This window comes from Mustela putorius, unplaced genomic scaffold, assembly GCF_011764305.1.
Source record: "Mustela putorius furo isolate JIRA1106 unplaced genomic scaffold, ASM1176430v1.1 tig00000129_pilon_pilon_pilon, whole genome shotgun sequence".
Lineage (NCBI taxonomy): Eukaryota > Metazoa > Chordata > Mammalia > Carnivora > Mustelidae > Mustela > Mustela putorius.
Window position 1 is genome coordinate 14,447,595 of NW_025421290.1, and position 15,276 is coordinate 14,462,870.

Sequence of the window (15,276 nt, forward strand, 5' to 3'; positions counted from 1 at the left end):
TGCTGAAAAAACTTGGAAAGAAAAAAAAACCCTACATATTTCTTTCTTTCAGTCATGTTAAAAGCAGTGACAGAAAGCATAATTCTGAGAACTCCTGGCCCTGGCACTATGCAAATCATTTCATAATATGCAAATGACCTAGCACCAATATAGTCATAGTTCCTACCAAATGTTTCTCTGATCATGGGACACATTCTTAAAAGTAATGGGCTTGAACTCCCACTTTTTCTATTCGTTTCTGTGTACTGCTTACATCCAAATCTTTACTTTGCAAATAAAAGTAATGTTACAACATGTATTTCCCAAAAATAAGCACTTTTGTGGACAAGTGCAATTCTGCAGACATAAGATAGAGTACATGTATATAACAGACCTTTCTGGTAAATTCCTAAACACTCACCTTCTCTCTCTTCTTCTTCTTCTTTTTTTTTTTTTTTTAAGATTTTATTTATTTATTGACAGACAGAGGTCACAAGTAGGCAGAGAGGCAGGCAGAGAGAGAGAGAGAGAAAGGAGGAAGCAGGCTCCCCGCAAAGCAGAGAGCCTAATGTGGGGCTTGATCCCAGGACCTTGGGATCATGACCTGAGCTGAAGGCAGAGGCTTTAACCCACTGAGCCACCCAGGCACCCCTTCTCTCTCTTCTTCTACCCCAAGGAAATTATGAATGTAACATAGGGTTTATTACTAAACAAACAAAAAAAGTTGAACTCTTCTTGAGTGTGTATAGTAATTGACTACAAATCTATCAACTTCTCTAAACTAAAACTTAAATATGTACAGTCTTGAGTTGGCTAGGATACTTGAAAAAATGAAAATGCTGGAGGAAAAGTTAGTGTTAAAGAATTGAATACAAAATGCTTCTTCCAATAATGACAATGAAATCATTGTGAAGGGAATGCGGTATATACCCATCCCTAAAGACATCTACCACATGTATGCATCACCTACTCTTTGAGCTCTATTGTTATTTTTGCTGGGGTTATTCTACCTATCAGTAAAAGTAAATCCCAACATAATACCAGAAAAAAGTTCTCCCTCCCTCTCTCTCTCTCATTTGCCCATACAAATTTCAGCTATGCACTTTGCTTTCAATAATACCTGAATGAGAAAGTCCTTGAAATCAGAGAAGGATGTGCAATATGTCAAAATGAGCTATTTATCCCTGGTGATTATTAGAGAGTGTCACAAGAGAAGAAATGTACCCAAGAGGGTCCTGCACAATTCCAACTCTGGGAATTGTGTTCTATCTAAAGACTCTGTCATTTCAGCAGCCCATTCATTTACTCAAAAAATATTTATCAGGTGCTATTATATCCAGCACTGTGTTAACATCACTAAAGCATTAAATCTTCAAAGTACTTTCTTATTCTACACTTATGTTGACACATTTAGGTGGGGTCTTAAGTTCTCTACTCAGCTGAATGCTTTATTCCCCTCTAAGTAATTTGTCATTTTCAGGCACATTTAAGTGGGTTTTACTTTTCGTCAATGGAATTCTACCGTATATGATGGCATCTACATAAGTGTTCAGATGACAAAATTCAAGCATTGTAGATATAAATATCATTCCAGAATTAAATTACTTGAGTCAAAATAGAAAATTCTAGACTCAGAGCTTCAAGAAATAAATTTCAGCTTTGACTACTCCCAAAAGCTAATCAGACCTTAGGTCTCCATTACAGTACCTTGTGCCTCTTTCAGTGTTTCAGACAAGAGGAGGAAGGGACCATAATCTTCCCTCACTGGAAACGCTAGCATCATGGGAATTCTCCCAGGCGGCTTTGTGCAAGTCTAAGGAGGCTTCAAGCATGTTATAATTATAGCTACTATTCATTAAATGACTATTGTGCCAAGCCTTCACATTTAATACTTCCGCTCATTTAAGCTTCCCAGTACCCCTTCAGGGTAAGTTATCATAGTTCGTATTTTCCGGTTGAGGATCAGAGCAGTTAGGTAACTGGTGCAAAGTCACACAGTTTGCAAGCGTGTCTCGGTAATGGATCTGTGACAGTGCATTACTCTGATTCCTATTTCAGTTCTCTCTGTAATGTCTTTCTACTTTAAAAACAAAAACAAAAACAAAAAACCACCTGCCTAGACTCCATGAAGGCTGGAGAGAGAGATGGGAAAAGAAAATTTCTGTAATGTAAGAAAACAAGCAGTCGCAGCTGTCCAGGTTAGGGAGCGTCCTTCGGGGTCTCGGGTTTACTTCTTCTACCAAACCCGAGGGTGCGCCGGGCCAGGGCGCGGTGATTGACAGGAGAGTACGACCCAAGTTTGGCGGGCCGCGTGGGATTCTGAGCGTCAGCTTCTCAGCAACGTTTTCTCTCAGTACCCCCACCCTCTCCACCCCATGTCCCAACCGCGGCCGGGGAGCTTGCACGGTCAGTGCGGGTGAGGCCAGGAAGCAGATGGATGCTGCTGACTGACGGGGGCGGCCGAGCGCGAGGGCGCTGAGTGAGGCCCGCGCCTTGTCCCCGCTCGGCCTCAGGATCCCGGCAGCTCACCCTGCGCGGGCCTCGGGTGGGGTCGGAAAGGACACCTCGGCCTAAGAGCTGGCGCGGGGTGCCAAAGCCTCCGCCCAGCCAAGCCTGCGCCCAAACCTTGGGCCCGGGCCTGCGCAGCCGCCAGCCCGAGGCTCTAGGCCCGGATGGAGAGGCCGCGCTACAAGGCAGGGGACTGTGCTGGGCCTGAGGCCGCGGGTTTCCCTCCTTACTCAGAGTTGACCCTAACGACAGACGTGACCGTGGCGGCGGCGGCGGCCCACGCGCTCTGGAGGCGCAGGGCGCTTGGGACGCGGCGTGGAAGTGGGCCCCGGGCGGCCCCCGGACCTCCTGCGGCCAGCTCTCTCCCCGCTCACCTCTCCTTCCCCAGCTCTGAAAGCCTGCCCGCCGCAGCCCCAACCTTCTCCTCTCTCCTCCCCCAAGCCCGCACCGGGCTCCGCTTTCCCTCCATCAACTCTAGGCCGAATTCAATCCGAGAAGGCTCCTTTGAGCTTTTGTGTTTGCTGGGGGAGATGTGGGCGCAGGAGGGATCGCGTTACAACTTTCATTTCCTGAAATGTTTGAGGGAACATCCAGGGTTTTTATCCCCCCATCAGGCCAGGCGATGGGCTCGGGTTTCAGGCCTTGTCACTCAGCTGTCACCAAACAAACGAAGCTCTCAGAGCCCTGGAGAGGGAGTGCTACCTGCTATTCATGACCCCTGGAGCAGGTGATCGCTCATGGGAAAAACAGGTAGAATTAATCACAGGGCTGTTCTCTGTTTCCTCTCCTTTTGGCAGACCTGCCCACAGTGTGAAACCTGTCAGAAAACAAATTAACTCTTTCTTGTCCCCCAAGGGAACTAAAAATAAATTTTCAGAAAACCCAACACACATTCACATCAAATGACCCGAATGAAAATTGGAGGGAACATCTTTACATCTGGCTCAACTTGGCAATTTCTTCGTTTGTGGGGTTCCCATCTTAGTGGGACTTGGAGCATGAAGGAACCAGGAGAGAATGGGGCATATTCCTGTCACTTGGTTCTACCTACTGAAAGAAGCCATAGGTGTGGTCTCTGAACTTAGGTAGATTCCTCCTCTCTTCCTGATGTCAGTGTAGTTGGGTTTAACTAGTTAAAAGAAAACCTTTACCTTATAGGTTTCTATGAAATGTCTGTAAATGGGTGTTTTCCCTCTCCCAGACTCTTCCCTAAGTCAACCTTGTTGAGCATCCTTGTTGGGCTCTGTATTAGAATTTAATTTTAAAAAATTGCCTTAGTTGCTCAAAAACAGAAAGTTAGCATACTAGTGTTCTTTGCTGTGTGTGTGGATACTGTTTAATTGCTAAATATTATAATACAATATTTGTATTATAATACAAATTTTAAATTATATCTTTATTTTCTATTCATCCTACTTCTCTTTGTCCTATAACTCTTTCCCTTCCTGGAAAAAAAAATTAATTAGAAGGAAAAGGGAAATCCATACAGATTTGCTTCTAAGATACATTAATATTGGAAAAGTTAACAAAGACGGTTTTGGAGTCTTTAAACAGACTGATTTTTTAAAACAGAAGTATGGTAAGGGGACCACATTGTCATTCAGGCTTTTAGTTTTTTCATAAGAGATTTTTTTGTGTGAGAAATCTCGAGATATATTGTATGTAAAAATAATCCTTCTGGCTTTCTTTATGAAGATTTTGTATGTTTATTTTGAAATCAGCCATTGGTTCCAGATTCCCAGAACTGATTTTCTTAGATTAGCTATTTGTACTCAGAGGTAGAGCCCTGAGCAATATTATTCTTCAATTAAAATGAAGAACTTGACTTTAGGAGGAAGCATGTTATGTTTATATAGCATCAGCAATGCATAGAAAATATTCACCACACATATCTGCAGACAGACAAGGCTTCAATTGTTTAAATGTTCTTTTCACTTCGTAGATACTAAGGCACATTGACTTTCTATCTGGCTTAATTTTTTTAACTTGTTACCTACTTTCACATTCATGGCATTCTAAATAAATACGAGCTAATGCTTCTTCCATGTAACTATCCCCTTGATTTAGAGGTAAAGTTGCCTTTTCCAAGGCAACTTCCAAAAGCAACTTTGCAGACTATGCCACCTCCCCTCAAAAATGGGCATTTTCTGCACAAGCACTGTAAGTTTTTGCTCACCTCCACCAACCACATCATTCCCCATCACTACCCCTGCATAACACACACAAGTTCCAAAAGTTAAGGGAGCATTACTACACACTGATGCTACTAGTTTAAATATAATATCTGTGTGAGGGCTAACTAAAGATGTCACAGCTATTTGGTTTTGGTTTGTTTTTTTTTTTTTTCACAGTCCCATTGCCTTTTCCTGGTATTTAGATTATTTGGATAAGTGGCAACTCAAATTAGAATCGAAGTGTTGCAAAGCAGCTAAAGTCGTGCCTGGGTCAGGGGAACAAAAGAGAGTAGTTGAGTTTGTAAAAAAAACAAAACAAAACAAAACAAAAACAAAAAACAAACAAAAAAAACCCCCAAAAAACAAAAAAACACTTAATATAAAGTAAAGAACACCTACAAAGTTGGTTTTGCCAGCTTGCTGACAAGAACCTGCAGATTTTGTATCAGGGATGCTGACTGGCCAGCTCTACAAAATGTTAAAGAAGGTTTCAGTGCTCTTTAAGAATCCTAAAGCAGTTTAATGCCCTATGTTTAGTAAAACTTTGTAGTCTAGGGCTCTTCTTTCCTTTAAGATCCCACATCCATAGCAGCTCAGGTCCTGAACCACTGCTTCCCCCCAAAACCCTTGTAACTGTTACAAACCATGATATTTTAAAAGCCATAATCAAGTTTAAATCCTAAATTAAAATAAATTTATATAGCAAATTAAAGTAAATTTGACTTGTGTTAATTCACGAGTGCTTCTATTTGGGTCAGCCTCTATCAGTCCTATAGAAGACTTATCTCTAAGTTAGTATTGGAAGAACAGAGGACCAGATGGAGGGAGCTAGTGTGCATTTCTGTGCCTCCTTACTAGAGTAAGTAAAGGGCCAGAATCTTTCTACTTACCTGTTCTTTTAATGACAACTACTAAAAGCAGTGAAGCAAAGAGAGCAACCAGTATCACATAGGACTATTTTAATTACAATTGGGTAGCCACTTCAGGTAAGTTTAAGCCTGTGTTAAATCTGAAGTTAAAGTTTTTCTCCAGAAAAGATTTTTTGATGTTTGAGTTTCAGTTTTTTGGCTTTGTTTTTCTTTTAATTTTCCTGTTGGATCCAGAAAAAAAAAAATGTGATTTTAAGCCTATTTTAAAGTTATGGCAAAGGAAAACAATAAATGAGCACTTCCCCAAAAGGAGAAGGACAGTGGGGAAAAAAAGACTCCCAGGTAACAAAGAGGGGAGCAAATTCTGGTTAGTTGTGCTCTACCTACTGAGAACGGGGTCTCAGCTGTCCATTATTAACAAGTTAAAAGGAAAGAAGCTGAAACTCAAACTGGAGAGTCCGGCGTCCACGCGCCTCAAGCAGTCTCTTTCTCTTTGTTTTTAAACGCTACTGTAGTGTTGTTTTTCGCTGTCTGAAAGGACCACAGCGTCTAAAACACTGATTGTCATCCTCAGTGGGAGAACAGGTTTCCAATTTCATCAGCTGGAACAAAATTGTGTGTGTATACTTGGCTTAAAACGCTAGAGAAAACGCGGCCTTCCCAGGGCAGCGCTTTTTCTGGGCGGACAGTAAGCCAACAATTCGCCCAAGAGTTTGACTCTCCTTGTTCCTGGCTGGCTCATTCATCTCTCGGGAGAATCTTCCAGGTGGAGCTACTGTAGTCCGTCAGACTGGGGGAGGGGTCACTACGTTCTTGAGGGGCTCCGAAGTTCCCAGCTAAGACCTCAGAGCATACCTGCTGGCTAAGGGACTGAGCCCGCGGGTAGCCTCGGTGCGAATTGCCTTTTGGGGGCGAAATGGGCACAGGTACCCACCCGTTCCGCTGGCTTTCGGCGGCTGGAGGAGGGGGTTGGAGAGAGGTTTTGTTTTTTTTTGTTTTTTGTTTTTTGTTTTTTTTGAGGTCTTCTCCTGGGGAAAGCTCAGAAAAGGGAGAAACAGCTCAGAGAGAGCACGCGGGCCACCAGCGACTCTCCTCACCTTAACCCTGACCCCGCTGTCCCTGTCAACGCCACCTACCCCACCAAAGAAGGGCAGAATGCGAGCGGCGACAGCCGGGTCCGAAGCGCAGCGCAGGCCCCGGCTGGTGCCTTCCCTGATGGGGCCCCGGGCCGCGCGTGGGGAAGAGGCTGCTGCCAGGCCCAGGGCCACCGGCCAAGGGGAAAACGTCCGACCAGGCCCGGCCGAAGAAGGGGAGTGCCGGCCCCGCAGGCCCGAGACTCTAGGAACCAGGGCCGCTCTCCTCGACCGTCGACGTTCTAGCGAAAAGCGGGGGAAGAGACGCCTTCTCTGGCCCGCACTCCTCCGCCAAAGGCGCCGGTGAAAAGCACAGATCCGAAAGCCGAGGCCAAGGCCTCAGGAAGCAAAGGAGACGGGACGTATTTGAAGCAAGAAGGGCAGTAGGGACCAGGCGGCGGAGCCTGGGCCGCCTTCCGACTGGGCTCCGAGGCCCCAGGCAGCTGTCCTGGACCCAAAGCGCGTTGTCCGAGAACCCGAGGGCCTTCACACCTCTGGCCCCGCGGGGCTCAGCGAGGGGCCAGGACCTGTTCACCTTGCCGCGCCCGGGCCGCTCCAACCCGGCAGTCGTGCGTCCGAGGTCACCTACGTGCCTCGCCCAGAATTTAGCTCCGCTCCACCACTCAAAGCGCGAGACCCGGGCTTCGGCCGGGGAGGTGGATCTGGGGACACAAGGTGATGTCAGGTTATTGTCCCGCGAAGCTCAGGCTCCCGCCTCCTCGACTGGTCCTTCGAGGACAGTCTCGCAGCCTCTGTTCTCAAGGTCTCCGCGGGCCGGGCCGCCAGGCTCCGCGCCTGGCGCTGAGCTGTGATGGGGAACCCGCGCGCGATCTCTGCGAACTGGTGGAGAAGAGGCCCGGCCAGGGCTGGCAGGAGAGAGCAGCGGCGCCCAGACTCGCCGCGCCTCGGCAGGGCAGAGCGGCAAGAACTGCCACTGGAGTCTGCGGGCGGCGGGAGGAGCTCCCCCAGGTTTGTGCAGCCCGAGTCCCGCGACGTGGAAGTCTTTGGATTCCCAGGACCTGGAGTTCTGCCTGCAGACTTGACCAAAGGCCTCCGGGCAGGGGAGGCGGTAGGAGTGAAGCCCCCTTCAGCCGCAGCCGCTGCCCGAGTCGCGGCGGTAGAGCAGAGGAAGGGCGACTCTGCGTGGGTTCAGTGCCAGGTGCCCGACTGGCCCTCAAGGTGCGGGGGAGAGAGGCGTTAACGAGGGTCATCGCACAGCAAATAGACTTCGCCCATAAACGTCAATGCCAATGCCTCTTCCTGGAATTTTCTTTCCACTTCAGCTCGGGGTCACCACCAAGCTGTCCTTGCCTGGAGAACTGGTTCAAGACCCGCAGCGCCCTGTCCCGGCGGCGCCAGTCTCCTTGCTGGCAGCTCGTAGGGCTTTGAGCGCTAACTGCCAGCTAAGTCTCTTTGCCTCCGAATATTTAGGAAGCTTCGTTCTCAGCCAAGAGGTCAAGACGAGCAGGCAGCTGGGACCCGAACAATTTGTGTGTTCAGATTTAAAACGTCGGGGGGAAAAAAATCGTCCTAGTTTTTTTTTTTTTTTCATTTTACTTGGCAAAAGGCTGTAAGGTTTCGTCCTAAAAACACTATTTATAAGCCGTTGTTCATTACTTTTGGCTATCATTAAGAAAACTGCAGAGGAGAAACGAAAAGTGGCTTTTGATTCAGTTAAACTGCAAGGCGGAGAAGATAAATTGGAGGTCCCTTAACAGCTGGTCCTCGAAGATTTCCTCAAGGAAAAAAAAAATGTGGTTAGTTCCCCCCAATGATCTCTCTAAAATGATTGCCAAGAAAACTCACAGCAGTATCCAGCTTTCTCGCCTCTTCCTGCTTGTCCCTAGTTTAGCCAGACTGAGCCGGTGATGGCGGAGGAAGGCATATTGTGCAATTTCTTATTAAACACATCTGGAATATGCGCACTCTGAATAGAGTGCCAGGGATTTTACAAAGAGTTTATGACTGCGACAGAAAATTGTCCTTTTAACGAGTTTACAAGCAGTAATCACAGGGGTTTTTACAGAACTGGCCCACTCTGCTCCTCACCAGATCTGCAGACATTTCTTTCCAAGATTCACCAACCAAGGGAGCAGGAAGTGGGCCCGGGTGCCCAGGGAGACAGATCTTCCACCAGTCTAAAATTATACCAAGCAGAGCTGGAAGAGTGGGGGGTAGTCATCGGAGTAGGAAGAGAGGGCATGTAAGAAATTAAAGTAATTGGCCCTTCCTTATTTTCCAGGGAGATTTCCGCGGTGTCCTTTGAAGCCTGTCAGGGTCATTGAAAGCTATCTTTGTGCAGGGTGTTTGTTTTGGGGAGTGAATGTGAAGAATGTGTGGAGATCCCCTGTGAGAGCCCCTCCTGCAGAGGGTGGCATTTCTCCGTGGCCCAAGACATGGAGAATAAACACCCTAGTGACTTAAATAAACACCAACTTAATGATCCAAAACACTAACAAGGGAGATTGGGACCCTGAGCTCCCAATCCAAATGATGGTCTCCCAGCGGCTATGTGCACATCTGTCCATCACTGAGGGGGAAAAATGACTTTATAAGTAAAAGTGACTACAGTTAAGTACAGTGATCCTTTCTCCTTTGAACTCAGTCACAGCTATTTGACATTTTTAAAAACCTCATAATAAGATAGGCCTAAATTCTGCTCCCCACCCCATACAGACACCTCACTCTCCTAGATCAGGACAGAAAAGATAGGAAAGAGTAAGAAAGAAATGAATACATTAATAGTGATACAGATGGGGGAAAGTCAAAATTATGAAACTGTCATGTCAGAAAATAAATAGACTCTCTCTGGGGAGCAATACTTTTACAAAGCACAAGCAAGCCAATCCTGTTATCCTGAGTAGAATTTTAATAAATAATGCCATTTGTTTCACTAAATTTAAAAGCTAAATACAAAGATACATCATTTTTGCCCCAGGCAAAAATAATATGGAGCCTACATGATTACTGGGATTTTTCTGGACACTATCCGGCAGCAGTGCAAAGAGCTCCTGTCCTACTGGTCTGCTTTCTATTTATACAGATTAATTCACAATGTTGTTATCCTTGTTCAAGTGCCCCCCTTTTCTTCCCAAGCAGATAAATTATTTTACTTTCACAGTCTTGTTATAAATTCGTTAATACAAAAGGGTTGAGTTCACATATGAACGCGGTGGAGAAGAGCTAGTGGTAAACAAAACTGCATATCTAAATAATAAAAAAAATAAATAAATACCCCAAAGCTAGCTTCACTCTTTTTCTGTCACATAATCAATTCAGTCACCATTCCTGGTTCAGGTGGTGGCCTTCAAAGTACCCTGCAATTCACAACAACCATTAAGTAAGAAAGCTTTAAAAAAGGGGGGGGGGCAATGACAGCAATGCACAACTCACCTTTCAGAAACAGAATCGTACTCCTGGTGTTCTACTAAGTTTTAATTTAGACTGATTTAGGTACAATAGAAAAGAAACCTGAAAACACATGCTGTTTTAGTAACAAATACCAGGTTGCCAGATTTGTCATATATTTTTGCAGGCTAGAAACTAGCAACAAGGGAAACCCTTAACAGGAGTAGGCTACAGATATGAAAGCTTCAAGGGCATGAGAAGTTATGGCATTCAGGAAAGTGTTTTTTTTTTTTTTTCACATTGGTACATTTCTAAAGTTTGTCATTAAAAAAAAAAACCAAGAAAACAAACAACAACCAAAAACCCCCACTAAATTTGACAAAAATAGTTGTATTACTAATGGTCACTGCTATTTCTAACTGCCTTACACAGAGAGCATTAAGACATTTAGGCACTTGTTTTTTTTTCCCCCTAATACTGTTCTTTCATTTTAATCTACATAAAAGTGTTTAACACTAAATAATGAAAAATGTAAACTTAATTTTTCCCCATCAAAAGGTTGTAAAATCATATTTTTTCTATTCACCTTAAGAATGCAACCAGTTCCTCCCGGCTGGAGGGTCTTATTTTCACTATTTTGACTTCTCTCTCTCTTTCTTCATTTCCTTTTCCTCTTTCCAAAAAGACTTTTCCATAAATAAATTAAAAGGAAATATTTAAAATCCAGTTGATTTGTAATTCCCATTCACTGAAAAAAAGAAAGAAAAGCTACTGAAGCTGGCACATGGATTGCCCAGAACCGAGACGGGGTGACTGGGTGCTTTTGTTTGTTTGGGTTTTTTTGGTTTTTGGTTTTTGGTTTTTGTTTTCCTGATCTCTGCACTGAGATGGGAAATGCAAGAGTCGGAGAGAAGAAGGCGACTAAGCTTGAGATTGTTGTTGGTTTTGAGTTTTAAAAAGATATTTGTGAAAGTCCACCATTCCTTTATGCGCAGAGAACCCCAGAAACAAGCTGCAAAAATGTTCCTGATTTCTATTTACAGGTGTCCCTAGTCACTGCTTCCAGGCCCAGTCCCTCCCCACTTAAGACCCCAAGTCCACCAGACTGGAGGTGAGGGGGCCCAGCAGGGAGTCCTGGAGTTGATGCTGGTGGGCTTGCAGGCTGTGGCTGGGCTGCGAGGCCGTTAAGCCAGGGAGAGAATAGTTTGAGCTCCTGGCGTGGCCCATATTGCCCTGCAGCAGAAGTACCGAGTTCTGGTCTGGACTTTGGGGAGGTGAGAATTCTTCTTCTGAGCTGGACATGAGCGGCTTGCCCCCTTCCAGAGGAGAGAGTTGATTCTGCTTGTTGGAGGAGGAGTTATTGTTTTCGGTGTTCTCCCTAAGAAATAGAGGACAACACCATATGGTTAAAAAAAAAAAAAAAGTAGGTTACAAAAAGTGTGAGTGGAGAGAGGGGAGCTGGAAGGAGGAAAGGGCCATTGTGCAATCAGTCATATACCCAAATGGAGGAGCTGTGCCCTCCCACCCATCCCAAGGGTCCTGGGGGAAGTGAGGAGGCAGAGGAGAAATGGAGAACTACAGACAGAGCAAGTGGGGAGCCAGGTCCTTTCCTCTTCCATATTTTAGAAAGCCAGATCAGTAGGACTTACTTGAAAAACAAAAAATAATTTTCAAAACTTTGTTCAAGCAGTTATTTTTTTTTAATACCTCTCCACTAGCACCACATTTAGAAGTAATTAAGTTTGAAAGTCTTCCAACAAAGGGTTGTTGGTGATAAAGAAAATGATCAGAGGACAAACAGAGCCCCACGCGCAGATGTCTAGAGTGAATCAAGTCAATTGTCCTGTTCCCATCTGAGGAAACAATTAAACGTCGAGTTTCCCCTGCCCCTGCCCGGAGGCTGTGGTTTCAGAGGCACAAGACAGGTCATGGGAAGTGGTGTCCGGAGCTGCCCGGTGACCTGAGTAAACACAGGGAGCGCAGCCAGTCTCTCCGATTTCATCAGGGAGTGGGCCCTCAGGCCTGGCTTATAGGACGGCCTTTTTGTAACTAAAGTCTAACTGGAATCGTATTGTCCCTGTCCCCGTGTTAGTCGCTCAGTCCTGAGTCCGTCACAGGCCGCTCTCAAACCCCTGTCGGACATCCACAACAGCGCACCGTTTCCCAGCAGAGGAAACTTCGAGAGCCCGCACAGCCCGAGCCGGTGCGGCGTGCCCGGGCGTCGGTCCGGATGCTCGGTGCTGGTAAACCGGGGGATGTCGAAGCGCTGGCCGCTTCCGCCTTCAGAGCGCTGGCCCGTCCTCCTCGACCCCAGCGCCTGCCAGTCTCCCCCTTTCTCTCGGAGCCCTGCCCTCGCAGTCTCTCGCCCACCGCCGCTGAGAGGATCCAGGCTCCGTGCTGTTCCACCCAGAGGGGACCGCAGAGGCGACATCTGCGGCCCCCCTGACTCGGAAGCGAACAAAGGAAACCCAGCCCTCCCGAGCGCTCAGGTTTCCCCCAAAACTCCTCGGCTTCCCGGCGCGCCCTCGCCGCCGCCGTCACCTCCCCGGGCTCTTCCGAATCTCGTTCGGAAACTCTACAGCAAATGGATGGAGCCGGGCCAGGTGGACACGGGTGTTCGCGCGAGGAGGGCGGAGGCGGAGACGGGTTAAAATAAGCTCGCCTTCTGCGTGCCAGAGAAAAGTCTGCGACTGGAGACCCCTTCCCCATCCCGGGCGGCGGCGCGGACCGCCAGACCGACCCGCCGCGGCCCCGGGACACGCGCGAGGTAGCAGGAAGAGGAGCAATTCTTTCTGGGCGTGGGGCACCAGATAATGAGGCGCCAGCTCTTCCAAAGCCCGATTTTCTGTGAATTTCTTTTGAAAACTCCTCCCTAGTACACAACTAGCGCGGAATGAAGCGGCGACCTCTCGCCCAAAAGCCTACCAGGAGAGAGCGAGAAAGGAACGCGGCGGGAGTGGGGGCAGAGCAGACGTCTCAGACCAGCTCCACCCCTCTGGGGACCAAAAGGACAGAGGTTCGCTACCCTCAGCCCCCACCGAACCCCTTTCCTCGAGACACCAATCAACACTTCCCTTGTAGTGGATCTTGAAACTCACTCCGCACCCCCACCCCCACTCATCACCCCAGCCAACCAGGGAGGCATGAAAAACAAACCTAGCGCCAGTATTTCCTATGACACTCACACCCCAAGAAACCCACGCGCGGGCGCTCAAATCAAATGACTCCCCATCCCTAGCAAGCGATCGCAGAGTTCATGAACTTTGCTGCAGTACCGCGGAAGCCTGGGCGCCGCCCCGCGGACGGGCTCCAGCCGGCGGGGAGGACGCGGTGGCGGGTGCCAGCCGGGGCGAGAAGGGGCGGAGGGGAAAGGAAGGCTTCCCGGGGTCGCCCGCGCAGCGGGAAGCACGCCGCGTACCTTTCCTTGGCCTCGGCGGCCCGGTCTCTTTGCCTCCGGTTCTTAAACCAGTTGCTGACCTGGGTGGTGGTGAGCCCAGTGGCCTCGGCCAGCTCCCGCTTCTCACGAGGCGAGGGGTACGGATTGTGAGCGTACCACTCCCGCAGCACACCCCGGGACTTCTCTTTGAAGCAGTAGCTGGTCTCCTCGCCATCCCAGATGGTGCGCGGCAGCGGGAATTTTCGGCGCACCCGATATTTGCCCACCGCGCCCAGCGGCCGGCCGCGCAGCTTCTCGGCCTCTACGTAGTGCGCCTTCAGCCACAGTTGCTGCAGCTTGGGATGGTTGTGTGGCGAGAACTGGTGGCTCTCCAGGATCTTGTAGAGCTCGCGGAAGTTCCCGCGGTGGAAGGCAACCACGGCCTTGGCCTTGAGCACGCTTTCGTTCTTGTGCAGGTGGTCGCAGGCGGGGAGCGACCACAGGAACCTACCCAGACGCTCCAGGTTCCCGCCTTGCTGCAGAACTTCGCACACGCACGCCACTTGCTCCTGCGTGAAGCCGAACGACGGCAGCATCGACATGGCTGGGGCCTGCCGAGGTGCACTGCCCGGGCGCACGCGGCAGGGAGCAGCGCCGAAAAGTCAGGGGGCGGCAGCTTCAGAGAGGGGGGTGCAGCTGCTCCTAACCCCCTTCCTAGGATTTCCGCAGGCGAAAAAGCTGGTCGAAATTTAGGGCTGGGCGGCCAAGGAAGAAGGAGGGGGGGGGGCGCGCTGTACACTCAGCGGCCGGCTCTCTCCGCAGCCTTTTGGGCCTCTCTGGCTCCGGCCTCCCGCCGGGTTGATGCTGCTAGTTGCCGGGGAACTTGGTTTCTGTTCTCCCCGCAGCTGCCTTAAAGCGCGCAGCGTCCCCGGCGCGCTGATTGGCTGCGGGCGGCGCCTATCCGGGGCTGGCCAGCCCGCGCGCCGCTGGGCCAGGCAGCGAGGCTGCGCCGCCCTGCGCGGGGAGGGCGCGGCAGTGGAGCCCGGGATAGGGAGTGGTGGGAGGAGAAGGACCCTGAGAGGTGGGAAGCAGGGTGAGAGGGGGGAGGAGAGAGCCGGGCTGCCCAGGGGCGGGGGATGAGTGGGTGAGCGCGTCAGGACCCTGCAACGTGAGCCCCCTCTCCAGTGTCACCTAAGGGCAGCCGTGCACATCTCTGCACAAATCAATGACTCCAGACCGTATAATTCCTCTTCTCTCCCTCCGTACCCCTGTCCCTGTCCCTTGCAGACTTGCCCTTTCCCGGTGAGCTCATATTTAATTACCTTAATGTTGGAATGAATAAATAATGGATTGATGAATAGCTTAGGGAACGCGATAAATAATACAAGATCAGAGCTGGGCTCTGGGCTGCAGCCTCTGGAAGAGTGGCTTCTCCCCGGCTGACTTCAGCTCTAGGAGCCTAATTTCCTCCACCGTTCTTCCTCGTTCCCACCGCCGTGCAAAGGGCACAAGTATTCCCGGGGGATAGCGCTTCCTCATTTTCAAGAGGCCGCGACTATCAGGGACTATGCGAAGAGCTGTTTAGTGCATTGTTGCTGAGCAAATAAAGATTCTGAGGGCTCATTTGTGATTTGGTATCTTAAAGTTCTGTGGTTTAAGCAGGCAGCCTTTTGGACTCAGTTTCCCCACTGGCGGTTTGCGTTTTCCAAGGCCACCTCTGCTACAAGGAATGCCAAGAAGCTTTACTTGCTATTAGCAAAAATGCTTTGGGGCCCTCCTATGAAAGGCGCTGGAAGGGGTGTAAATTAAATAAAACTGTTTCCGGCTCCAATAGCCATCTGATTGTAACCTAATCCTTGCCCTGCTCTGAGAGGGACACTGCCCTCAAA

The 15,276-nt window shown here is 48.8% G+C and overlaps 1 protein-coding gene across 1 annotated transcript; it reads right to left on the reverse strand.

Annotated features, from left to right (window-relative positions):
• Positions 1-9,512: 9,512 nt before the first annotated feature.
• On the reverse strand, positions 9,513-14,286 carry SIX1 (SIX homeobox 1). The gene is made up of 2 exons (XM_004738879.3): positions 13,430-14,286; positions 9,513-11,389 (listed from the first exon to the last, which is right to left on the reverse strand). The coding sequence occupies exons 1-2, from the start codon at positions 13,987-13,989 to the stop codon at positions 11,095-11,097; spliced, it is 855 nt and encodes a 284-aa protein (XP_004738936.1). The 5' UTR covers positions 13,990-14,286; the 3' UTR covers positions 9,513-11,094.
• Positions 14,287-15,276: the final 990 nt, after the last annotated feature.

Excerpts from the sequence above, each read along its gene's own strand:
- SIX1 (XM_004738879.3), bottom strand. The coding sequence starts at position 13,989 with ATGTCGATGCTGCCGTCGTTCGGCTTCACGCAGGAGCAAGTGGCGTGC. Across the intron at positions 11,390-13,429 it reads GCCGCCGAGGCCAAGGAAAG|GGAGAACACCGAAAACAATA; the intron begins GTACGCGGCGTG and ends TCTATTTCTTAG.